The sequence below is a fragment of the Lithobates pipiens genome, unplaced genomic scaffold, assembly GCF_037356315.1.
Source record: "Lithobates pipiens isolate NorthernLeopardFrog02 unplaced genomic scaffold, aLitPip1_a1.2 Scaffold_16, whole genome shotgun sequence".
Lineage (NCBI taxonomy): Eukaryota > Metazoa > Chordata > Amphibia > Anura > Ranidae > Lithobates > Lithobates pipiens.
The window spans coordinates 621,105,901-621,133,013 of record NW_027507748.1 but is presented as its reverse complement, the minus strand read 5'-3'; the positions used below and the strand labels follow the sequence as shown (position 1 = coordinate 621,133,013).

At 41.7% G+C, this 27,113-nt stretch overlaps 1 protein-coding gene across 1 annotated transcript in view; it reads right to left on the bottom strand.

Annotated features, from left to right (window-relative positions):
• The window catches only part of B3GLCT (beta 3-glucosyltransferase), an 886,903-nt gene that overhangs the window by 37,497 nt on the left and 822,293 nt on the right, over nt 1–27,113 (bottom strand). The window contains exon 12 of the mRNA XM_077484097.1: nt 24,530–24,629. Coding sequence (XP_077340223.1) covers nt 24,530–24,629 — 100 coding nt within the window. The remainder of the gene's footprint in view (nt 1–24,529; nt 24,630–27,113) is intronic.

Genomic DNA, 27,113 nt, shown 5'->3' with positions numbered 1-27,113 from the left:
GCCCTTTTGTCCCCATTCCCTTATGCCTGTGACATTGCTAAGCTGAGAAGAACCCCAGTGGGGTACTCATGAAATGGGATGCGGAACAAGTGGGATTTTCATAGATTGCAATGCAAACGTTATGATAACCCAGATAGTAAAAATGTTCCTGTGTCTCTGTAGCAGAAGGTAGAAGGAAGTACAGCAAATGTGCTGTGTGTGTTTTTGGCTGAAACAGCTGGCAATAGTGCATCAGCTGGATGCCGTGTTGCAAATACAGTGGTGTGAAAAAGTGTTTGCCCCCTTCCTCATTTCCTGTTCCTTTGCATGTTTGTCACACTTAAGTGTTTCGGAACATCAAACCAATTTAAACAATAGTCAAGGACAACACAAGTAAACACAAAATGCAATTTGTAAATGAAGGTGTTTATTATTAAAGGTGAAAAAAAATCCAAACCATCATGGTCCTGTGTGAAAAAGTGATTGCCCCCTAAACCTAATAACTGGTTGGGCCACCCTTAGCAGCAACAACTGCAACCAAGCGTTTGCGATAATGTGCAATGAGGCTTTTACAGCGTCCTGGAGGAATTTTGGCCCACTCATCTTTGCAGAATTGTCCTAATTCAGTTACATTAGAGGGTTTTCGAGCATGAACGGCCTTTTTAAGGTCATACCACAACATCTCAATAGGATTCAGGTCAGGACTTTGGCTAGGCCACTCCAAAGTCTTCATTTTTTTTTCTTCAGCCATTCGGTGGTGGACTTGCTGGTGTGTTTAGGATCATTGTCCTGCTGCAGAACCCAAGTTCGTTTCAGCTTGAGTACACGAACAGATGGTCGGACATTCTCCTTCAGGATCTCTTGGTAGACAGCAGAATTCATAGTTCCTTTTATCACGGCAAGTCTTCCAGGTCCTGAAGCAGCAAAACAGCCCCAGACCATCACACTACCACCACCATATTTTACTGTTGGTATAATGTTCTTTTTATGAAATGCAGTGTTCCTTCTACGCCAGATATACTTGGACACACACCTTCCAAAGAGTTCCACTTTTGTCTCATCAGTCCACAGAATGTTGTCCCAAAAGTCTTGGGGCTCATCAAGATGTGTTGTGGAGAAATTGAGACGAGCTTTGATGTTCTTTTTGCTCAGCAGTGGTTTTCTCCTTGGAACTCTGCCATGCAGGGCATTTTTGCCCAGTCTTTTCCTGATGGTGGAGGCATGAATGCTGACCTTAACTGAGGCAAGTGAGGCCTGCAGTTCCTTGGACGTTGTTGTGGGGTCTTTTGTGACCTCTTGGATGAGTCGTCGCTGCGCTCTTGGGGTAATTTTGGGCGGCCGGCCACTCCTGGGAAGGTTCACCACTGTTCCATGTCTTCGCCATTTGTGGATAATGGCTCTCACTGTGGTTCGCTGGATTCCCAAAGCTTTGGAAATGGCTTTATAAGCCTTTCCAGACTGATAGATCTCAATTACTTTCTTTCTCAATTGTTCCTGAATTTCTTTGGGTCTCAGCATGATGTGTAGCTTTTAAGGATCTTCTGGTGGACCTTACTGTGTCAAGCAGCTCCTATTTAAGTGATGCCTTGATTGTGAACAGGTGTGGCAATAATCAGGCCTGGGTGTGGCTAGAGAAATTGAACTCAGATGTGGACAACCACAGTTATAGTATGTTTTACCAGGGGGGCAATCACTTTTTCACACAGGGCCATGATGGTTTGGATTTTTTTTCACCTTTAATAATAAACACCTTCATTTACAAATTGCATTTTGTGTTTACTTGTGTTGTCCTTGACTATTGTTTAAATTGGTTTAATGTTCCGAAACACTTAAGTGTGACAAACATGCAAAGGAACAGGAAATGAGGAAGGGGGCAAACACTTTTTCACACCACTGTATGTCATCATCCTGAGACTGGATGGGGCATGAAACGTCACCAGAAATGTCCATTCCCGCTTATGTACTTGACTCACTGATTTTCCTAGAAGTGAAATAAAAGTTAGATTTTAGGCATCATCCTCAACAAAACTTTCATTTTTAATGAGATACTTCCAAAGGATTAATCATTTCTAAAATGATTCAGACCCCGCATTTCCTCATTAAAAAAGCTGCAAGTGCACCAGCTGATTATTAATGGAAGTGTCACTTCTATTCAGATTTACTCTACAGACACCAAACAGTGTTTTCTTCAGAGCTGAAAGAAGTAGACCTCTGCAACAAAATGTGTTAAAATCCTTTGTAATGTACCAGAGGGATAGTTTTGTTTTCTCAACAAAAGTGACGTTACTCTTTAGACATGATTGGATGGCTGCATCTAATAGTTTTCTCTCCCCCAGCACTTGGCTTTTATTGGGCAGATCAATAAAGTGAGTGGTAACTGGGTCCTTGCACACAAGGAATGACTTCAAAGTCCACTATGACATCCAAAAACTTGCATGCAGTGACAAGTGGACAACCACCTGCGAGCACACAGTAGGTGAACACCTTGGATGGATTGTGTCCAAGATCAGACCCAGGTATTCCAAGTGAAAAGACAGAACCTGTGAGGGCTTCTCAGGATTTATAATTCATACAAACACCTCTATATTCCAAATGGTAATGAATAGATTTGACTCCAGCACCAAGTAACAATCTGCTTAGAAGTACCCCCACAATGGTAATCCCTCTCGACCTCAAAGTGGCTAAACCTGGCCCCAATATCGTAGTAAACACCTGAGGAGTCATGGCTAGGCTGAAAAATGATAATGTTCCTCTCAGAAAGTCTCCTTGATACAGGGACAACACTACTGAACACTACCAAATAGACTAAGGCTGGCCATACGTGGTCGAATTTTGAAAATAATTTTCTTTTGAAAATCAGAAAATGTGTGCGTTTTGTAATCCGATGGTGACACCATTGATTTCGAAATTCGGCCAACCAAGCCTTCAATTTCACCTCATGTTGCTACAGAAAATAATTTTCGTGGCTGGGAATCTTCTTTTCTTTCCGGGATTTTTCTTTTCTGGCCCATGCGCATTTCTTTTTTCAATTACATTTCTCACACGCTTCTCCCATCATTGATTAGAAAATCATTTATTTTTCAAAAAATGTCCAACATGTTTGATTACTTAAATTTGATTGCCGCACAAAAATCAGCTGTTGTTGCAGCCCACTAATGGTGTGAAATACGAACAAAAATTCTTAGATAAGAATTCGAAATTCGACCTATGTATGGCCTGCCTAACTCCATCTTAAAGGTTTGGATTTTGTCAAAAAACTTTTAACACTTTGAGATCCAAGGCAGGTCAAGTGCAGGGCACTGTGTAGAGATTTAAGTAGAATCCTGGAATCACTCCCCCCTGGAATAGACCCTCACTGGCTACACATAAAATCAATGACTGCTGGGGAGGAAGGCGCAGTTTAAAGATGAAAAACCTCTGCAGAAGAGGTGTGTGGCTAGACTACCAATTCAAGTACACTTTGGTTGGGACACCTGGGTCAACAAATAGCTCTTAAATGCTAGAAAGTAACCCCCTACCCTGATGGTAAGCCCTTGAGGCAGTAGAGAGCTTAGAAACAACCTAGAAACCAATGATCCTAAATCCTCATTGTAAATGCCTTTGAGCCCTGTAGCAGCTGCCATGTCAATCTCTCATAAACCCCCTGTTAGTCTGCTAGACCCTTCTGTAACATTTCCCCCACTCTGCCAAGGTGTGTGAAATGATGCTAAAACGGGATGCAGTAAGGTTCCATCATCACATAAGCGAAAGCTTCCACCTTGTATGTACAATCATTCAGTGAAGGGGTATCCTCCACCAGAAAAACCATGGCCTACTTTAATCTAGAAGCTGGATGATCCACCACAGATGGGCATGCCTACTTTTTTTTTTGTAAACTCATTCTTCAAAGGGTGATGCACCAAAAACGAACAGTCATCCCTTGTGATCACAAAGTTAATACAAAAAAATAAAAATACAAAAAGAGACAGTAAAAAAAAACAACTATTTTATATAAAATAAATACTGTAATAGTAAAAAGAAAACAATTTAAAGCGCCCCGCCCCCCCTGTTCAGTGTATGTTAAAGCGCTCCTTTCCCCCCTTTGAGGGAGGGCAGGCTCTCACAGTTAATTTTTTTGGCTAGTTATGTGTGTTCCCTGTGTTCACCTCCAACCTCTGGAGGAGCTCCTGATAAAAGCCTGATTCAAGGATGTGCTGCATGAGACAAGACCTAATTACAAAAAGGATTGGTAATAACAAAGGAAGATGGCAGTCATGGATACTTTGTGAATCTTGTAGTATAAAGGGGAACAAGAATCATATAAAGGTCACTAAATGTCTTCCAACTAAAGGAACAAAAAAAATCCTAACTGGGAGTAAAAATGCCCTGTATTGCCAGAAATGATACAAATGTAAGCAGGCTATATGAGGCATTAATTTAGTGTAAGGGATCAGGGAGTGACAAGCCGGCTCAGACAGTTCAGTCAACTTACAAGGTTTTATTCAGCAAAAAGCAACAGAAAATGTACCTTTGTCTTTATAGGCAACTCTTCTTAGCAGTATAAGACAGTCCTTTTAAATAAGGCTCAGTGTCCCAGCCACAGCCGCGGCTTTGTCAGACTGAATCCTGTCAGGACAGTCCTGTAGTCTGACCGCCAAGATTCTAGGGCCAGATGTACTGCCTGAAACTAACAAAAGTTGATAGGCAAGGTCCTCTAACCTGGATCATCTCCCCTGGACAGAATCTTCTTCCAGGGCTGCTCCCCAGCCTAGCAGGCTGGCATCTGTTGTTAACACCTTCCAGAATAAAGATTTTTCCTTTTGCTGGATAAAAACCACCAATTTAGGCTCTGACCTATGTTGGGAGCCAAGCGTATTGGAAACAAACAAGGCCTGAATCTTCTTTATTCCAGACCGACAGGATGGTGTCTTGAAGCAGTCTTTGCGTCAAACTGCGCGTAAGGGATGGCCTTGAAGGAGGCCACCATTTCTCCTAAAAATCTCCTGCACAGCCAAGTGAAGGAACTTTCCTTTGTTCTGATAAATTGAATTAATCCTACAATGGAACTGATTCTCGTCTAGGATAAGAATACCTTCTTCTGTATGGTATTTATAACCAGCCCCCGAGTACCGTAATCTCCTTGATTGGTTTTAAGGAGAATCTTCCTAGGTTGTGAATCCAACCTAGAGATTTCAGATATTTACAGCTGAGATCAGACTCTGATTTTAGACCTGAGACTGAATGATCTATTAAAAAAAAGATATTCTAACAGGCTAGGACCTCTATGCCTTGAGCCCTTAATCTGGCTAAAGGAGGTGCCAGAATCTTTCAGAACACTCGTGGTGATGTGGCTAAGCCAAATGGCAGGGCAACAACTGAAAAAAAAAATTGATTTCAAACCGCAGAAATTTCTGGTAAGCGTGAAACTTTTGCACATGGAGATATGCAACTCCCTTCCTTGCAGGATGGACACAGCTGATCGAATTATGAAAGGATCGGATGTCTAAGTGAAGATTCAGAGCTCCAAGATCTAGAATGGGTCTTACCTCTCTGTTTGGCTCTAGCACCCTAAAAGGTTTGAGCCAAAAACCCCTGTTCCACTAAGGGAATCTCTGATATCACCGACTGGGATAACAGCTCATCCAGAGGCCAGAACGAGAGACTTCTTTTTTTTTCGGATCCTTAGGAACATTCTCTGAGGAGACGGAAATTCTTGCATAAAGACTGCCGCATCAGCAGCCCAAGGACAACACAGGCAGCACCCAAACAGGGACCCGAATCCCTGGACCCCATCTGGCTCTTGGAACTCTAGTCGTAACCTAGAGAAAAAATTGCAGAAATCCCTCTGCTCTTGACATTGTTCCTGCCAGATTTTGAGAATCACAGGACCTTTCCCCTAAACCAGTGGGGGTGCTCCTTCATAAGAAGGCTTTAGCATTCTGCTTTATGGGCTCTCTGCCCCCGCATGATCCTGGTGCTGCCCTGGGGAACTTTCTCCTGAACCTGATGAATGAGACCATCAAGACTGCCTAAAGGCAGATGCCCCAGGCATAGGAGAGGCCGCACGAATAAAGGAGACACGTTTAACCTCCTTTTTACTGGTAAAGAGAGCTTTACCCTTTTGGATGTACTTATCCACTCTAAATAGCCGTACCCCAGGAAGGGACACACACTAGCTAAGGGTTTTCACATAGTGCTTCGGCTGATCAATATTTCAGCCACGGACCTCTGCGATAATGCACTAGTCCAAGTATAAGCCATAAGGCTTAAACGATCGAGTCCTTCATAGCATCTGTGAGACACAGTGTGTCAAATACACCAGCCAATTGCCGGACCTGCTGATCAGGCAGAATTTCAGGTATCTCACAACCTGTTCCTTAACCCTTTGGAGTCCACATTTTTCAATGCATTAGTGTGACTCAAAATGTGCTCTACAAAAAATAGTGGAGCATACGTTAAAGGGTTAATGGACTAAGATACTCCAATTGCAGCAAGAACTGCAAAATACATCCTGTCTTTAAAAGGAAAATCCAACCTTAATTTGCTGGATCCTTTAACATCAGTGCATTATCCACTGGACATGTGAGACTCTGCTCAGTGAGGTGATTGCAGCATTAATAGCTGGAACTCCCCATTTCTTCACAGAAATGTTCCCATTCAGAATACATAAGCTATGCATAAATAGGAAAAAACATCCCCAGGTGGGGGAGGCTCAAATGAACCTTATTAGAGGTAGATACCTCAAAAGCCTGTGCTTCAGGTGCAAAAAAAATGGTTAAGTAAGGGAGTAGACAAACACCTGACTTGTGCTATTACTCCCCCCCTGTTACGATCCTCTGAAGAGGAAAGATAAGTATCTTCCAATATTTGGGAAGATCTACCTGATCCCAAGCCTCCTGCACCTCAACAAAAGGGCCCTGAGGACTGGATGGGAATCTTCTATCTTTAGTCCTACTATGGAGAGACCCCATAGCCACAATTTTTTAAAATTGTAGAAGAAAATACCCTTTTGCATGATATATACAGAGACAGAAGTGTTCTACCCATGATGGCTCATCTGACTAGCCGTATACCTCTCAGGGGAGGATGACATTCTTTTGGAAGGGTTTTTAGCTTGTTGTATACCATTAACCCCTTAGAACCCTTAGAGGAGTTCCTGGTCCCTTTGCCTCTTACAGCACAAAGCAGAGGCACTACCAGCAAAAGAATGTAAAACTTGCTAGGCTATAGTACAGTACAATAACTGCTATTAATCCTAGCTATACAGTACAATGTTGTTGAAAGGGAAATGCCTGGGTCACCAAACCTGACCAGCCAACCTCTCTGCTCTGTCCTTCCACAGCCAGGCAGCAGCTTCTCTCACAGTGCACAACATATTTCCTGCATGTGTGACCAGCGTTTGACGCCGTCAGCCATGCCCCCCCCACACGGAATACGCCTCCCTCTTCCCTTTTCAAAAAGGAACTGATTTTCCCGTGCGAGCGTTCTGCAGCATGGCGGGGGGGAGAAAATCCCGGAGTGGCCACGGTCTACACAAAAAAAACGTAATAAGTAAGAGAACAAGGCAGCTGGTCTGGCATGCAAATAAGAAAAAAACACCAAGCTGGGGGCTCAGGAAGAGATCAGACCCCCCTTTTTCTTACCAGAGGGTCTGAGCCAGCTTGAAGGAGAGGAGAGAGAAAGCTTCTGCTGTTTGCAGCGTCAGAATGGTGAGTGCACAATACAGCCCCCAGTGGTGACACAGACATAACATGACAACACAATACATAGAAGGAGAGATTCCTGAGAAAATCTCCCCTACCTTATCCTCACAGTAGGGTTTTATTAGAAATTAAAAAAAAACAATCTTCGCCCTTCACGGTAGGCTCCGAGACCTTAAAGGAAACCTTCAGGACCCGGAGAACACTCAGGTTGACCCACAATCCTGGACCTGTGACAGCACCCTGCCAGTAAACTTTTATTGGCCTTACTACCAAAAAGTACTGGATCCCAGGGCCCAGCTCTTAAAGCATTTGCAAGAAAACCTTGCGTCTTCGGATTACGAGGCCCGGTTACCATTCATTTAGTCCACTATGGAGACATCAGAATGGATACGGTCAGGGTGGCTGGCTCTCATCAAGGATTACTGCCCATGGAGCTCAGTACAACACATCCTTACTCGTGCCCAACACCTAAGATACTGGCGAATAAACTGAGGACTCCCAGTAGTGGGAGGGGTTATATGGGGGAAGTTCATGCCTTAAGGGGCATGCCAGTGTCCAGCACCTGATACGCCGATATAACCCATATAGTTATTACTATGGCTCTGTGTCCCCTGATGTAAGAAAAGAAACATGGGTTTTGACTGGCCTATATGAGTTACAGTATTTCTAAAAACATAACATTTGTGTGTACATATAAAAATAAATAAAATAAATAATTGTTTTCCTTTTTTATAGGTGATCACATACCCTTTATTCTCTGTTCTCAGCTGTGTAAGGAGTTCAGAGACCTAGGGAAGGAGAAACAGCAGCACACTGGTCTTCCCAGAGAATTGCTGTGCAGAAGGTTGTGTGTGTGTGTGTGTCTGTGTGTGTGTATGGGGGGGGGGGGCAGCACAAGTGTAATCATTGGAAGAGAGCAGGCTGAGTTCCCAGAATATCTAGAAAAAAAGACCACGCTCTGCTCTCATGTCTAATGTGGTCAGGAAAGCAGAGGGACTGGCAGGAGCACCAGGTATTTCACACAAAGTAAGCAATACAAAGATAAAAAAAAGAACAGGATTCAGCTTCATAGAAGTACATGGTACAGCAGGCACAAATCAGAAAAAATTAAATGTTGGGGTAACATTCTATATTCTTTAAAGTGTATGTCCAGCCATCATTTTTTTAATTTGATTAAAGTGGGGAGGGACTAGAACCTGCATTTAACAGATGGTAAATGTCTACATGTATTTTTTTTTTTTTTTTTTTAGTAAAGTAGAGGAAGGCTAGAAAGAACCCCTTTCTGGTGAAAACATTGGCAGTTGAACAGGAGGTGAGGGGAAAAAAAGTGAAATCTGACAGGGGTTGTATACGGTACCTTCCTCACTCTATTCAAAACAAAATGTAGAATATACCCTTAACCACCCAAAGCAACTTTTAGAAGATCGAGGCGTTCAAGCTTTAATATAGATACATGAAACCCAAAAAAGTGGTTATTGTCTTTTATATTTCATACCTCAAAAGTGTTTTTTTTTGTTTTGTTTTTTTAGGAATCCTGATTGTCCTCACAGTGTTTCACATTGGGAAATGACAAGACCTCTTTATCATTTATCCCTTAAACCTAACTTTTCTTATAAGATAAAAAAAATACATGAATAAAAAATAAAAAAAAAAAAGAATAATAGAACTCAGTATATTTATGACTTTAAAACAGCTTTTTTTTTCATTTTTGACATTTTTACACTTGATCAGTTTAAAGCTTTTTAAACTGGCAAGTATTCACAGAACAGAAAATCCAAAGTCAAAAATGAATTCAGCACCATGGACAGCTGAGAAGACTGACTTTTCTTTTTTAGCTTTTATTGTCATGGGTGCTTGCTCAATTCATTCATTCAAATGTCACTTTTATTGAGCTGTGTGTATGGGAATAAATATGACTGACATTTATGTGTGTATATATACACAGTATAAACAAGATATCCACTGACACATAACCCTAAAAAAGGTCCAGTCTCTAATGTACTGCCATCTTCTTTTCAGCAGCAAAACAAAAATGAACGTTACTGCCCTTTAAGGTGCCAAACGTAACTTTTCAGTTTAATTGTAAATACTTTGTCGCTACCTCAAGAAAGCCAGCCTGTAACAGAGCTACAGTACTTCTGGAAAGTATTCATAGCGCTTCACTTTTTCCACATTTTGCTATGCTACAGCCTTATTCCAAAATTGATTAAATTCATTATTTTCCTCAAAATTTTACAAACAATAACTCATTATGACAACATGAAAGAAGTTTGTTTGAAATATTTGTAAATGTATTTAAAAAACAAAAAAAACAAAAAAGCACATGTATATAAGTATTCACAGCCTTTTCCACTGATCATCCTTGAGCTGTTTCTACAACTTGAATGGAGTCCACCTGTGGTAACTTCAGTTGATTGGACATGACTTGGAAAGACACACACCTGTCTATATAAAGATCCCACAGTTAACAGTGCTTGTCAGAGCACAAACCAAGTCATGACATCCAAGAAATTGTCTGTAGACCTCTGAGACAGGATTGTATTGAGGTACAGATATGGGAAAGGGTACAGAAAAATGTCTGCAGCATCGAAGGTCCCAATGAGCACAGTGGCCTCCATCATCCATAAATGGAAGACGTTTGGAACTACCGGGACTCTTCCTAGAGCGAGCCACGTGGCCAAACCAAGCAATCGGGGGTGAAGGGACTTAGGGAGGTGACCAAGAACCCGATGATTACTCTGACAGAGCTCCAATGTTTCTCTGTAGAGAGCGGAGAACCTTCCAGAAGAACAACTATCTCTGCAACACTCCACCAATCAGGCCTGTATGGTAGAGTGGCCAGACAGAAAGGCACATGACAGCCCGCCTGGAGTTTGCCAAAATGCACATGAAGGACTCTTAGACCATGAGAAACAATGTACTCTGGTCTAATGAAACAAAGATTGAATCCTTTGGTCTGAATAGCAAGCATCATGTCTGGAGGAAACCAGGCACTGCTCATCACCTGGCCAATACCATCCCTACAGTGAAGCATGGTGGTTGCAGCATCATGCTGTGGGGATGTTTTTCAGCAGCAGGAACTAGGGGACAAGACAGGATCGAGGGAAAGATGAATGCAACAATGTACAGAGACATCTTTGATGAAAACCTGCTCCAGACCATCTCATCTTCCAACAAGACAAAGACCCTAAGCACACAGCCAAGATAAAAAAGGAGTGGCTACGGGACAACTCTGTGAATGTCCTTTAGTGGCCCAGCCAGAGCCCAGACTTGAACCCGATTGAACATCTCTGGAAAGATCTGAAAATGGCTTTGCACGAATGCCCCCCATCCAACCTGATGAAGCTTGAGAGGTCCTGCAAAGAATAATGGGAGAAACTGCCCAAAAAAAAAAGGTGTGCCAAGCTTGTAGCAACAAATTCAAAAATACTTGAGGTTGTAATTGGTGCCAAATGTGCTTCAACAAATTATTGAGCAAAGGCTGTAAATACTTATGTACATGGGATTTTTTTTTTCCTTTTTTTATGTTTAATAAAGTTGCAAAGACAAAATAATGTATTTAATCCATTTTGGAATATGGCTGTAGCATAACAAAATGTGGAAAAAGTGAAGTGCTGTGAATATTAATACTGGTTGATGACTATGTTCTGTTTGATACTATACTTTGTTTCAGTATATATTGTACCTCTGGTATACGGCCAGTTCACGCCACATGCAGTCCAGTGCGTTTCTGTTCTGCATCAAAAAAGCATGGAAAGTAGGTTATATGATTTCCAATGGCATAGTTCACACAAGTGCAGTCAGTTCCAGAAAAAAAGTAGCACATGCTGCATTTTTCCTGAACTGGAACGTAGTAAAATGCATCAAAAACACACCGAAACGCACTGGAATGCATCAAAAACGCAATGGACCCTAGTATAGTGAGAAAAAAAAACAGGGAAAAAGCACCAGGAATGCATCTGGATGCACATCAAAAACCAGCCCTTAATGTTTTTGACACAACCTTAAAAGCTAGTACTTACACTTTATGGTTCATACAGTAGCTACATGGGCTTTACATATATTCTTTTAATCACTGTTCTGGATTTTCATCCCTTGATTCTTTATGTTTTTGTAAAAACAAAATAATTTATTTTTAAGCAATTTTTGTTGTAGGTTTTTCTTGCTGGTGTTGATTTGATTGACTACCTCAAATTTTTGTGAAAATGAATAACCAAACTAATTTAGAGAGGGGCGCAGAAGAAGTTTTCTAGCTAATAAAAGTAACAGCATAATTAGTTGGAAGTGTTCTTCTCTCAACTGAATATCCAATATGTTGTGTTGTAAACTTTGCGGCTACTCAATGTAAATATTGTTTACAAGCAGGCTCAGCAGACCAAGCCTTTAGGCTCCATTTACACTTGTACGACCTGCCATGCGACTTTGAACATCAAAGTTGCATGACAAGTCACCCTCAATGTTTTCCAATGAGTACAGTTCATATCTATATGACTTAAAGTTGCAGCAACTTCAAAGTAGTTCATGCACTACTTTGTTCCGTCTTTCATGGGGCTAGAGGGCCATATCATTTTTTACATGAGAGACAGTTGTGCAACAGTCGTCCTTTATCAGTGGTCAAAGCCAAAATTGTATGCAAGCCGTAGCCATCCAAAATTGTGTCAAAATTAAGCGACTTTGGAGTCATACAAGTGTAAATGGAGCCTTAACCACAAAATTCTGTGCATATGCACAGAGAGCAGTGTCATCCTAGAGATCTGGGAGAATCACATTCTCTATGGCATCAACACAAACTAGCAAAACTGTAGTCACAAGCTGCAATTGATCCAGATGAACAGATTCTCAAAGAAAGAATCTTGTTCTGTATTAATCTACCCAGTTCAGTTAGCAACAATCTGACTAATGGACATAGCCGCAATAGCCAGGCAGGACCAGTGAGAGCAAAAGTTGTATACAACAGGGTTTCATGGCATTTTCTAGTCAAAGGCTAGTATGCACCACATGTATAAGTGATCTCACAGTAGAAAGCGTATGGTGTGAAGTCTTAGCTTGTGCTTCATAAATGCAGAGGGTAAACATTCCTGTGCAGGATCCTCTTCTGCGTCCACTGCACCTTCCTCAATATCTTCCACAAAGAGGAGGTACAGGCTCATACTTCCAAATAGATTTAGGTGGTGGAGAGGCTCTAGAAGAGCAGAAAGTTTTCCAAGAAATCTGGCTGTGCGTCTGAGAGGGAGCTTGTGTCAATTTGGGACCTGGCTCTGGTGCAGGGGAACGGCTATCACTGGGAACATTTCACTAGTCTTCTTTACTGTCATGTGTAGGATGAGTGTTATTAGGCCCTTTTTTTTCTCAATTCCTCAGGGCCTTGAATCCACCATTGCTAACTGAGGGAATCCCCTGTGGGGTGCTCCTGAAATGGATGTCGAATGAGTGTGAAGTAGCATGTTTGGGAAAGGAGCCACAATAACGCAAGTGCTGACTGATGTCCTGTGCTATGTGGAACAGCAGGCAACCTTGAGACAAGCAGACATTCTTATTTTGTTATCTGCAGAAATGGTGGGGAGAAGTGTGTCAGCGGGAATTACATCTACATCACCACTAAAGCAGCATTTCTGCGTGTGACAAAAAAGCCAAATTTAAAAAGGTAAATGTTAAAGCAGCATTACCTACTGCCAGTATCATAGAGACATTTACAGAGGTAGATAACACAAAAAAGTGAATAACACCCCACATATAAAAATATGACCCAATCACAAATACAGGGAAACCTTGTCTTACTTCATCCAAGGTGCAGGTTCCTGAAGGAGACCAAAATTCACCCATAACAGTGGAGATTCTCTTCAAGGGGTCTTCAGGGTCTGGGTGCTACAGGAATAGACAGTGGCCTTGGACATGTATAGCAACCTGCACCTAATTATATTTGTTTCACCATGTGCCCAGGTAAGCATCGAATGCATGATCCAGTGCCTGAACCAAATGTTATAGGCAGGCTCTGCTGAGGCAGGGCCCATGGTATGGTTCCCAAGATGTTCCCAAGATCTGATCACACTGCTTGTGAGCCCCGAATTAAAATGCACTTGCAACTTGATAAGAAAGTCAGTCAAAGTAGTGAAGAAAAATAAAGACGGTTTAGAAAACTTCTCCATAGAAAAAGAGGTCCATCACACCAGGACACTAGAAAAAAAACCTGGAGTTCCTCAGAGTTGGTGGGGTTATATAAGGGTGCACTGGGGCATTTACAGTAATTCCAATCAACTGAAGCTAGCAGCATATAACACTTGGTCTATAACATCCTGTTCTGTACTGTGCAATCAAGATACATTTTAATGGAGGGCATTTCAGCATGTAAAAATACAGGAATTTTGTGCTTAGTGTAAAATCTGTTTCATGGAGTTCATTAGGGATGCAGGATTCAGTTATTCAGGGACAATTGAGTTATATTGAAGCCTTCAGGAGGATTTGGAGACTGGCAAACAACAAAAAAGCCATTGGTCAGCGACATACAAAAAACAGGAAGTTTCCCCAGGGTTTTTTTTAGCAGCAGAGAATTTGTATAAAAATTGTTGATGTAAAAAAAATCATTTTACAGACAATAATAATTTCAAATGAACAATAATGAATCATTCATATAGGTGGTGCGACACAAAAACAAACATGGAATATCACTCATAGCAAAGAACACCCTATGTACAAGCATGGTTTGCCAATTGAAATGATAACATATGTATCCACATGAAAAACCCCGATGCATTTCGACCCTTGCGATTTACAGTCTCTTCAGGGGGATTTATATTCTGACAAAATACCAAAATATCCAATTAAAGACAGTATAAACATGTAGGTATAGAATTTCAAATTGAGAAAAATGATATCTCCATATACATAGAGGTATAACTACCAATGGGTGGATGAAGATGGATGGCGTGGGGGTCCCCCCAAAGTCCATAGCAGACCCTTATCCGTGCACGCAGCCCAGCCGGTCAGGAAAGGGGGTGGGGACGAGCGAGAGGCCCCCCTCCTGAGTCATACCAGGCCATGTGCCCTCAACATGGGGGGGTGCTTTGGGGAAGGGGGGCCCAAGGGAACCAATTCTTGAAGGTGTCTGTTGTTCTAAATAGGGGTATATTCTGTTAGCCCCTTATATCCCATTACCATTTTAACTGCCTGCCAGACCTTCGTAATCAGTTGTAATGTAGGGCTCCCAGCGGGGAAAGAATCCACTTCCAAGGCTTCCATTACACTATTTTGTAGGGCTACATGCAGCATCATACGTTCACTTTTATTCCCTCCTCCCAACATATTACATCCCCCCAAGTTCTGCAACTGAGCAGCTAAAAAATATCTACGGGAGTGTGGAACAGCCATCCCCCCCTCTTTTATTGGTAACTGCAGTGTCTTCAAGCTAATCCTACCCTGGCCCTTCCTCCACATAAATTCCCTGAACAATGTGTCTATTTGCTTGAACCATTCCTTTCCTATCCAGACTGGAGAGTTATGCAACATATACAGAAGTTGCAGCATCCAAATCATTTTGATCAAGTTAATTCGCCCAGCCACTGACAAGGGGAGGTGGCTCCGTATATCACTCTTACATTTAAATTTAAGCAAGAGAGGGATTAAGTTATTGGCAATGTACTGACTTGGATCCCTCGTCAACCATATCCCTAGATACTTCATCCTATCCAGCACCTTTAATTGAAGTATTACAAGTGTGAGGCTTCTTAACGGGTCCACGGACAAAAGGGCAGATTTTTCCCAGTTTATTTCAAGGCCTGAAAACCGTCCAAAGTCCTTGACTATATTCATTACAGCCATCAAGGACGTGTCAGTATCACCAAAAAATACAAAATGTCATCTGCATATAATGCAATCCTGTCTTCGCCTGACTCCCATTTAAACCCCTGTATCTCCACAGCTGGTCAAATGCTAGTGGCTCCATTACCAAAGCAAAGAGCAAAGGCAATAAGGGACAGCCCTGTCTCATCCCTCTTTCAAGCTGAATTGATTCAGAATATGTGTTTTTAATTCTTATCTTGGCACATGGGGCACTATAAAGTGCTTTTAACCAACCTTCGAAGATGGGTCCAAACCCAAATTTTTCCAAGACCCGCCACAGGTAATCCCACTCCAGGCTATCAAATGCCTTGGCTGCATCTAAAGATAGGACAGCCCGTGAACCCATATTTACCGCCGGTGTCTGCAAATTTAAGTACACCCTCCTGATGTCTATACTGGTGCATCTGTTAGAGATAAACCCAGATTGATCTGGGTGTATAAGATTTTTAATGCATTTGTTCACCCTAGCTGCCAACGCCTTTGCCAGTATTTTGGCATCGGAGCATAGCAGTGATATTGGTCTATAAGAGGAAGTATCCATCTGATCTTTCCCCTCTTTCTGCAGCACTATTATTGTAGTCTCTGTCATTGACAAAGCCAGCCTCCCACCTGCTGCCACATCATCCAACATCCTCAACAGTTCTGGGAGCAACACCTCTCCATACTGCCTGTAAATCTCCATTGGAAGTCCATCTGTCCCAGGGGACTTCTGAATAGCCATCCCAGCCACTGCATGTTGCAACTCCTCCAGTGTTATAGGTGCCTCCAATTTATCTCTTTCCCGATAAGAGAGGGCCGGTACCACAATTCCCCCCAAAAGAATTTCCATTTCTCCAACCACTCCTCCCTGCCTAGATTTATATAAGTTTACATAATATTGTCTGAATGAGTCTATAATCTCAGAGGACTGGGAGGAGATTTCTCCCCCTGGCATCTTAACCGCCGCTATTATTGATGGAGAATTATTGCTTTTAACCAACAGAGCCAGCATATGGCCCATGATCTCCCCTTCACCAAAGTCACATTGTTTTTGAAAAAGGTGCTTATTCTCCATCTTTCTTGTGAGAGCGTTTTTATATTTCTGTTGACTTGTAAGCCACATCCTTTGTGTTTCTGGGGTTGGGTCTTCCATGTAATGTTTTTCTGACTCCACCACTTCTCTCCTAATACTCTCCTCCCATTCTCTAGACCTTTTCTTGATCTTTGCAACCTACTGAATTAGTAACCCCCTAAGGAAGGCCTTCAGAGTGTCCCACACTATCCCCACTGAGGCCCTTCATTAAGTGCCATAAATTATTTCATTTTTAATATTTCCTCTGCGGGTTCCCCCATTAATTCCAATCAAAATGGGTTCATTTTCTAATCTCTCTGGGGATTTTGGCCCTCAGTGTGGATCATCAGTATTAACGGTGAATGATCTGAACCCCCCCCCCCCCCCTTGGGAAATATACTATATTTTTTACAAACGGTAATATGATCCTATTTCCAAAAGCCTTATCTATTCTGGACAGTGTGACATGTGAACTGGAAAAACAAGAGTACAGCTACCTCACTGGGTTCCGGGTTCTCCAAATGTCATACATACCCATCTCTTCCATAAATTGGGATAAACGACCCTCAGGGACCCTATCTGATTGTATCCCCGCTGGAAACCTATCTATTCTCTTGTAAAGGACCTTATTGAAATCCCCCACCTCTATAACCAGAATCCCTTCTTTGTCCACCAGAAACTCTGTTAATTTATACAGAATCTCAAGCTTAAAAGTGGTGGGATATAAAGATTTACTACCATATATGATTATTTTCTATCAATGTAAAAATACATTGCACCCTCCTTTATCTATACAAGTTTCCTTGCAGGAGAAAAGCACCCCGGTCCTCACCATTATGCTCACCCCCCTGGAATAAGAAGAGTAAACTGAATGGGACTGAGACCGGAATTTCCTACTGCAAAGTTGTACCATACAGATTGTTCTGTCTTTAAGATGTATCGCGCTGCATCATTAAGAACCAAAATGTTATGTTTAGGCCTAGGTGCTAGAACAGCTGGCAGTGGTTTCTCAGAAACAGATTCATCCATCAGGAATTTGTGAGACATCAGACAGAGACTCAGCAAAATAAGACTCAGACGTTGCAACAACTGTGGGCATATTGTGCATAGACTCTGAAGGAAATGATGTAAGAGTATGTTCACTGCCTCTGCTTTCTGAGTCCACAAGCATAGTTGCAATTGGGCCCATAAAATCAAGCATAAATGCAAAAAACTTCTCCCTGGATAAAGCAGAAGGGGCCATACCCAAAGGAGCTAAGGAAGACTCATAAGAGTCAAATATTCAGGCTGTCTGTATCAGATCAATGAGGAGGGACACTGCAGGCCACCCTGGAAACGCTAGTGGATCGCACCAATTCAGTAGAACGTCTCCTCCTGCGTTTGTAATCTGACATGTTGCACTGCCCAACAGAGATAACTTAGTTACATAGTAGGTGAGGTTGAAAAAAGACACAAGTCCATAAAGTCCAACCTATGTATGTGATTATATGTCAGTATTATGTTGTATATCTCTGTATGTTGTGGTCGTTCAGGTGCTTATCTAATAGTTTTTTGAAACTATTGATGCTCTCCGCTGAGACCATCACCTGTGGAAGGGAATTCCGCATCCTTGCCGCTCTTACAGTAAAGAACCCTCTACATAGTTTAAGGTTGAACCTCTTTTCTTTGAATTTTGATGAGTGGCCACATGTCTTGTTGAACTCCCTTCCACAAAAAAGTTTTATCCCAATTATGGGGTCACCAGTACGGTATTTATAAATTGAAATCATATCCACTCTCAATCGTCTCTGCTCCAGAGAGAATAAGTTAAGTGCTCGCAACCTTTCCTCATAACCAATATCCTACAGACCCTTTATTAGCTTAGTTGTCCTTCTTTTTACTCCTTCATTTCCAGTACATCCTTTCTGAGGACTGGTGCCAAGAACTGGACAGCATATTTTAGGCGTGGCCGTACCAGAGTCTTGTAGAGTGGGAGAATTATCGTTTTATCCCTGGCGTTGATCCCCTTTTTAATGCATGCCAATATTCTGTTTGCTTTGTTGGCAGAAGCTTGGAACTGCATGCCATTGCTGAACCTATCACCTACTGGGACCCCCAGGTCCTTTTCCATCTTAGATTCCCCCAGAGGTTCTCCCCCCAGTGTATAGTTTGCATTCATATTTTTGCCACCCAAATGCATCATTTTAAATTTTTCTACATTAAACCTCATTTGCCATGTAGTTGCCCACCCCATTAATTTGTTCAGATCTTTTTGCAAGGTTACTTAAGAACACCAGGTTAAAATCCTTGGGTACTCACAAAAGCAGCTACCACATGCTGAAAAGGCAGAAACAGAGCACAGAAAGTACACTTATGAAGCTCCAGTTAGTGGCATAGCACTTAATTCCCCACCATGTTAACCTATTCCAGTAGAGCTAACAGATAAAGAAAATTATTGCTGGCACTCAACTGTACCGATAAATATAATAATTTGCGATGCTGAGCCTACATAGCTTACTTATTAAAGACTCTTCAGAAATTGGGACAAGGGCTATGCCATGGTTTTGTACATAGAAAGTCCATTGTGATTAATAAATGTGCAGCTAATGATAAAAAGAACATACGAGACTATAACAGAACAAAATCTAAATCTACTGGAACCTAAACTCTATTAACCTGGCTCAAGCTATAAAATACTTTATCTTAATCATACAGTACAGGACACGGGATTTGTAATCATAGATCACAGATTACACAATGTTACCTTCACATATTTGGACACTGGCAAAACTTTTGCAAGACCTACCCCAAATGCGTATCTATATAACCCATCCATTCAATGAGACAATATTTTTTGCCAGTGTGCTTAGGTGATGGGCCTGTTCTCCTTTGAAAAAATATTTTTCTTATTGAAACCATTTAAACCTATGGGACCATACCCGATCCTCACTTCATGGGGCAGGATTGCAATATTTGCCCCGGTCACTGGATCCTGTGTTAGACGCTCACCTTGGCACAAAGTACAACGTGTGAAGTTAGCTGCAGGGCACTATGCAGGCCCAGGGCTGTGGTTCATTTCTATGATTCCCACACCCTGAAAACGCCTTTGGGGGTATGCCCACCATGATGGGTGAAACCTTGTATTGTGGATAAGGTAAGACAAGACTTCCTTGTATATTTGAAACCTATACCTGGCTTTCACAAAATGATCCGCAGTGCATAGCACACTATGTGGTTTAATGAAAAGAGTATTTCCGAGTTATTAACTTTATTGTGGTAGACCTTGCCATTTAGCAGTGTACATGTAAGATAATAGGAACGTTTTCCTGCCTGTAGATTACTTATCTTGGAATATGATACAGTACACAGGTCCCTCGCCCTGTACCTTGATAGCTCCTTAAAATGGATGTAAACCCTTTACAACCACTTTATACCACAGACAAGCCTATAATTAGGCTTACCTGTAGCTACACTGGATATCTTCTAAACCTGCACGGTTTAGGAGATATCCCTGTATTTGCATGTGCAGACGTCATTGCCACATATGCACTTAAAGAGGAAGTAAACCCTGATGAGTTTACTTCCTCTTTCATTCCCTGCAAAGGCAAAGCATAATGGACTACTATGCATCGCATAGTAGTCCATTATGTGTCACTTACCTGACACAGAAGCCAGCGATGTCACCGCTGTCCCCTGTAGTCCGGCGCATCCATGTTGTCGGTGGAAAAAAAAGGGGGGGGGGGGTGTTGTGTTGCGCTTCCCAAATACCAGCAAAACTAATACAATAAATATAAATTAATAATAAATGATAAATTAACGAATGTCAAAAAAAGTGCAATAGTGCTTAAAAGCTACAATAACACTTAAAAATCAAAAAAGTGCATCTGTGCATTACATAAACAATTGATATAAAGTGCTCCTGTGCATCATTCAAGTGTCAAAAAGTACACAATAATGTGCATTAAGACCAAAAGGTATATATAATAAAGATTTCAGTATATCTAAAAATATATAAAATAGAAGTATGTGATATAAGCACAGAGAAAGAAAACTGCTCTATAACCACAGAAAAATGTGATCTAGACACAAGAAACAACAGTGCAAAAAAACAAAGTAGTAGTTCAATTCCAAAAGGAAAAAAAATTAAAGACTCAATAGCAGCAAATTAACAGATTTCAATAGAGTGTCCCATACACAGTCCAATCGTGCAACATTGGATGCAATATCAAAAACACAAATAAAGTGCAATGTGCCAGGTCAACTCCCTTCCAAAGGTGCTCCGTGCCAGTGCTGGTTATATTAAATAATTACCTCATGGCTGCAAGGTATGCAGCAACACAGCTAATATGCAGGGGGTACTTGGACGAGGCAGGGGGGTTGCAGAGTGGACTCCTGACGGTGCCGCTTTCCTTGTAGTTGTTATCAATGAACATGCTCAAAACAACAAATAAAAGACATCCTCCATAGTGTAGTATTTAAAAACAAACGTTTTATTTAAATGACTTAAGCTTACTCACAAGAGGGAACGGATAAACAGGCACACAGCTAACAGATCGGTGAGCGACTTGCTCGGTGGTAGACGTCACTTCAGGTTTCCTACGCGTTACGTCACTTATGGACTTCAATTGGCATGTTGTCGGTGGGGTTTCGCAGCTCCGCCACTGTCATTCGGCGAAGCCGCGATGACTTCACTCCCGCGCATGCGCACGGGAGCCGACACGCGCGGCAACTCTGTTCTTGTAAATGCCGCGCTCAGTGCCTGTCTTCGGGCGAATATCTCCTAAACCGTATAGGTTTAGGAGATATTTCTTGGACCTACAGGTAAGCCTTAATCTAGGCTTACCTGTAGGTCAAAGTGTGTTGTAAGGGTTTACAACCACTTTAAGCAAACTAAAGCAATGGCACGTATGTGCCATTGCTTCACTTGTAGTGTGCTGCTACTGGCGGCTCCCGCACACATGTGCGGGAGTGACGTCATCACGGCTCTGGCCAATCACATCGCTGAAGCTGCGTTACCCGGAAGTAACCCCCGGAGAGATGCCAGCCGCTGGAGTGGTAAACGAGGAACGCTGCGGGGGCTTCGATCTCAGGTAATTCATAATGAGCTAGTATGCTATGCATACTAGATCATTATGCCTTTGTCTTGCAGGTTTCTTTTTTTGGGGGGGAATTTTTTTAAAAGGGTTTACAAACCACTTTAATGCTTGCTAAAACAGTACACTCTAGGGGTTGCCCTAGCAAAAGCTCAGTATCCAAATCACCTGAATGTAGCAGCATATAAACCATGGTCTATGACTACAAGTTATGTGTCATGTAAGGAAGATAAGGAATTTACATGCAAGTCAAATTCCTAATTGTTTTCTTTATTATGGCAATGACTAAGAATATTTAAGAATAACTTTTTAGGTAAATAGAATATATTGAATATTTTGCACTTTCATACTCAGGCAGCAGATGACCCACTAGTGACTTTTTTTCAAGGCTGTTTTCCAGCTTATATATTTATCTGCTTGGCAGAAAAATGTCTGTTATTTACAGAGCGCAAGCTGAAACACACACACACACACACACACACCTGAATGTGCCCAATCAGGAGCGTGTCTGTTCACACTGCAGCTCAACGAAGCTGCTCTTACAGGCTTTTGAGCTTTCATTTTTTCTGCCTGTAAAGAAACTCCCCTCCATGTTAGCCAAAATGTCCATGCACACTTTAGCTTTTCCAGGGGATTTCAGGCATATGCTCCTACAGGCAGAAAAAAACCCAACCTCGCATTATTGAGAGATGCTAGCACCCCAAAGAGTGCAAAAAAGCTCAAGGAAGCTTGAAAACGCATGAAAATGCTTGTTCCGGATTTCTGTTTTCTTCATACAGTGGTTAAGAAAATACTATCTAGGAGAGTTTGTGGAAAAAAAACGCTTATTGCTCAAAGAAGCTCAAATAAGCGCAATGAAAACGTGCACAAGAGCACAAAAAAAGCACAGGCTTCTTCAAGCTGAAATAAAAGCAGATTCTTTTAGAGCTGCAGTGTGCATGAGCCCTAGGGCTGGTTCAAATCAAATTCAATCCACTGAATTTGTTAACTGCATCGCCAACATATGCACAGTGTTTTCCATGTATTCCAATGGCCCTAGCTCCCACCAGTTAAGTGCACTCCAGTGCAGTCAACAAAAGTAGAAAATGCTGCATTTTTTTTGTATGTGGCAAAACGCATAAAAAAAGTACTGGAATGCACACTCCTTGAATTGAGGTGAGGAAATAAAAGAGGGTAAAAAACACATAGAAATGCATCTGGAATGCAAAAATTGTGGTGTGATCAAACCCCTCAGACTGCTCTGTACAAAGTTTCAGGGCCAGTTCACACCATAGAAATGCGCTGTAGATACATTCCAGATGCTTTTCTACATGCGTGTTGATGCGTTCCAGTGCGTTTTTGATGCAGTCCAGGGCACCCTCTTTTTTCTTAACCTTAAATAAGTACATGTGTGTTCCAGTGCATTTTTTGGTGCGTTTAGGTGTGTTACTTTGCCTTCCCGTGTGCTTTTGATGCATTTTACAGCGTTTCAGTACAGTCCAGTGCAGGAAAAATGCAGAATGTGCTACTATTTTTATGGAACTGGAACACACTGGAATGGTAAGCACTGGTGTACGTTCCATGTGTTTTTGATGAAGAAAAAAAATGCACTGGACTGAATGCGGTGTGAACTGGCCCACAACGAGCTCAAAGACAAACAGCTGCTGCTGTGCACCCTACTTAGAAAACATATACTACTCTTGGAAACCTGTGTCATCGTGCAACTTATATTACAGTATATTGTATAGTTTTCATATAAAGAAAAAAAGAGTAAAAGGAACTGGTATAAAACAGTGTATAATAAAGTGTTACTAAACTTACAACAGTCAAATTAGTCTGTATATGCAGCATAGCATGCTTGTTATACAAGGGGTTGACCTTCTGCATTGTGTAAAACGGCTGTTTTATCCTGTATGCACAGATCCTCCACCTCTAGCTAACACAAGCAGGGTAGCTGACCTGCACATGCTCAGTTGTGTCGTTTATGCTGGAGAGAACATTTACTTGTTTTCAGAGCTAGCCAGATCACATGATATTGACATCACCCATGTGGGCGTGTATACAGGCTGTAGTGGAATTCTCCTCCTACCTGAACTCTCAGCACTGGAGAAACTATGCAGATCATATAAAAAGGTATATAGTGGCAGTATTTCAATGTTAAAAGAAGATTTATAAGCTGTGGGCACTGCAGTTAATGAACTATTTTCATATTGCAGGGTTTAGTAAAACTTTAAGGCTGGGTTCACACCGCTGCGGGTGAGAGATCCGGATGTGATTCGCACCGCACTGCAGTGCAAATCACATCCGATCTGTCTGTGCGATGCGAGTTCAGCCATACAGATAGTATGGCTGAATTCGCATCGCACCCGCCGCAAACTCGCACAGGACCCTTTTTTTGGTCCGCAGCAGAATCGGATCGCATGGGGGTTCACACCATGCGATCCGATACCTGTCCGAGTTTGCAGATCGCACTGCGATATGCGGACTGGTCTGGGGGTGTCATTAAGATTTCATTGACACTCCCAGCAGTCCGCATAGGGCAGTGTGAACTGCCGGCGGGAGGCATGCGATGCGGGAAAACGCTGCGGATTCGCGGCGTTCCCGCATCGCTATGGTGTGAACCTAGCCTGAATGTAAAAAAGAAAAAAGAAAACCAATATTTCATTTTAAAATCCTGTGTATCCAAACTCTTAAAAAAATGAAAAACCAACAGTCTAGTGGCTTCTAAATTATTTTAAGTAAACACATTTTACACCTGGATCTAGCACAACAGAGACACCGCTGATGTTTTCAGTCTATTAGTAGCTGTTTGGAGAACATACTGTAAATAAAAGGGGATGCTGCTTAAATTTGATGGATAGAGTGTACAACAAAATATGGATGAAGCACTCAAAAAGGTTAAAAAGAAAGAAATGAATATTGCCACATACCTGATTAGTGTATCGTCATCTACAATCACAAGCCAGTGTGTGTGTGACATATTAGACTTTAAAAACTTTTCCAAAATTGCAAACGTTTTCCCACAGTGTCCTAAAGTAACAGATCACAATGTTATAACTACAAATGCAACTTACATGTATTGTCAAAAATATTGTCTTAAAATAACAAATATAATGTGATGCCCTACCAAGCACACAAAATGAAGACAAAGTGATGGAGATAAAAACAGGGTCACATAGATTTTTGTTCCTTCACTACGTCTGGTTTGTTAAGCAATTTTGACACATTTACAATCATACAGGCATTTTTCCTTGTACCGTATATTCATGTATCTTACTATAGAAATCACAAAATGCAAAAGTATTGTTGACCACACTCATAGATAAGCAAATAGGACATTATATTGCACATACATTCCCTTCATAATTGTATACCACAACCGTAGTTTGCAAGTCTCTCCTAAACCTCATGAGTCTTATCAATTAGGAGAATAAAAGCTAAGACCAGACAATAAGCTTCTTAAAACATACTTATGCTCAAACCTAAAGCTATGCTGAAAGTCTTGATGGAGCAAATACAGTATATAAATAGTATTAAGAGACCCACATACTTTTTCTTGAAAATGCTGCTAGCATGCCAAAAAAAAGCTTAGGCACTTGGTAATGTTTGCTACTGAATGGAAGAATCAGGACTTGCATTTTGCTGAGCCTACATTTCAACAGAGATTACATGATCAAATTCCTTCAGCATAAAGTATTTCAGCCTTTCTGGTATTTTTTATTCAACAATCCCAGCAAGACTGCTTAGAAAGCTTTAAGTTAAACTGTTATAAAACCTACCGCAGTAAAACCAGTCGTTATATGCAGCAAAGCATGCTTGTTATACTCACTGTGAAACCTAAGGGGTGTTTGATCCCATCTTCTCTGATCCTCCCCTTCTTCCACTGTCCTCAATAAATCTGCTGATGGTACAGAGCCTTTGGAATTGGTCTATACATGCTCAGTTTAGTGTGTATTGCTACACATTTTTTTTCCCCCTGGGAGAGTGCATGTGACCGACACAGGGCCAATCAGTATTGTCCAGACAGAGGGTCAGGAGTCCTGCAGCCTCATAGGACAGTCAGAGGAGAAAGGAAACTCCTCCTACAAGCTTTAATCAGACATGGATAGAAGTTCCATGACTGCTCTAACTGCTGATGAGAAAATGTATTTAGCAGTATATATTTACTAAAATAATTGCATTTCCATGTTCTGTGTACTGTGGGAGACCAGATATACTAAATGCAGGGTCCTGGATTTAGTAACACTTTAACATTTAGGTATACTTTAAACATGCATATTTCAACTGGAAACACAGCAGAGGTAGTGAGTCAGTCATTAGTAAGTTAAATTGTTGTTAACCCCAAAAAATAAAAATAAAGTTCCTGTTCCTTTAAAGCATTATATACAGCATAGTGCTTGCGCTGTGTAATTTGGCCCCCTGTATCACCTGGCTGATCCTGCCAGTTTCTGCCCTCCCCCTGTACACTGACGACAATATATCAGGGCTGCTGAGCCCTGACACCTCTGTCAGCGTAAGTGCAGCCACAGCCCTGCTCTGTGTCCACTCCTCCATCTTCTACCCCTCCCCTCTCCGACTGTCTGTTCCATGTCCACGCTGCCCCTCTCCCGTCCTGCTGCTCAGTTAAGGGTTTACGTTCCATTATTCTCTTTGTTGATCCATCGAATATCCCCCTGTGACTGTGCTTTATTAAAAATGCAGCTATACCTTGTTTACTGAGCACAGATTGGCAATCAAGTGACATGCCGTCTCTCTCTTCTCTCATATGACAGCTGCAGTGGGCAGGGCCGCCTCTCTCCTCTTCCCCTTATGAATGACATCAGCGGGGATCCTTAGCCCCACCCACTGAATCTGTTGGGCCGTGATCACTGATCTGCACTCTGTAAACAGGTTTATAGCTTAATGCATCAATGAACCTGACCTCCTGAAAACCCCCTTCCTCTACCCCAATTAATATTTCTAATGCCCCCACCTCTCAGGGTATCAATAACAGGAGTCACATCCATCCCAATAATAGAGACAGAGGGAATTTTAACAAAGGTGGGAGAAGTAGAGGAAACCATCATGATAATGCACCTCCCCAGAATCAAGGATATTGGGAAGACAATTGGGGCCCCTCATGGAGGCAGGACCCCCAATAATTTAACAGGGGTAATCACCATTATAACAATCGGAGCCAATATCCTAGGAGAAATTAATACCATTGTGATAGAGCCCCAATACCGGTTCATAACAGGTTCAAACCTCTATTTAATGATTAAGTACAACAGGGGCAAGGTTTTTAGGGAGCCCCTAACCCCACTGGCAAGAACCTCAGGGTCAAACACCTACTTGAAACAAACAGTGGGGCAAAAGAAGAGAAAGAGAGGGAGAAGAGCAAGAAGAAGAATAAAAAAGGAAAAGGTCCCATTAGGAGCAGGAATTTATAACATCAGTGGTACATTGCTATCTGAGGACCAAATGAAGGTACTTGATAAAAGGACTAAAGTTTTCCCCAGTGCACAATTTTAATAC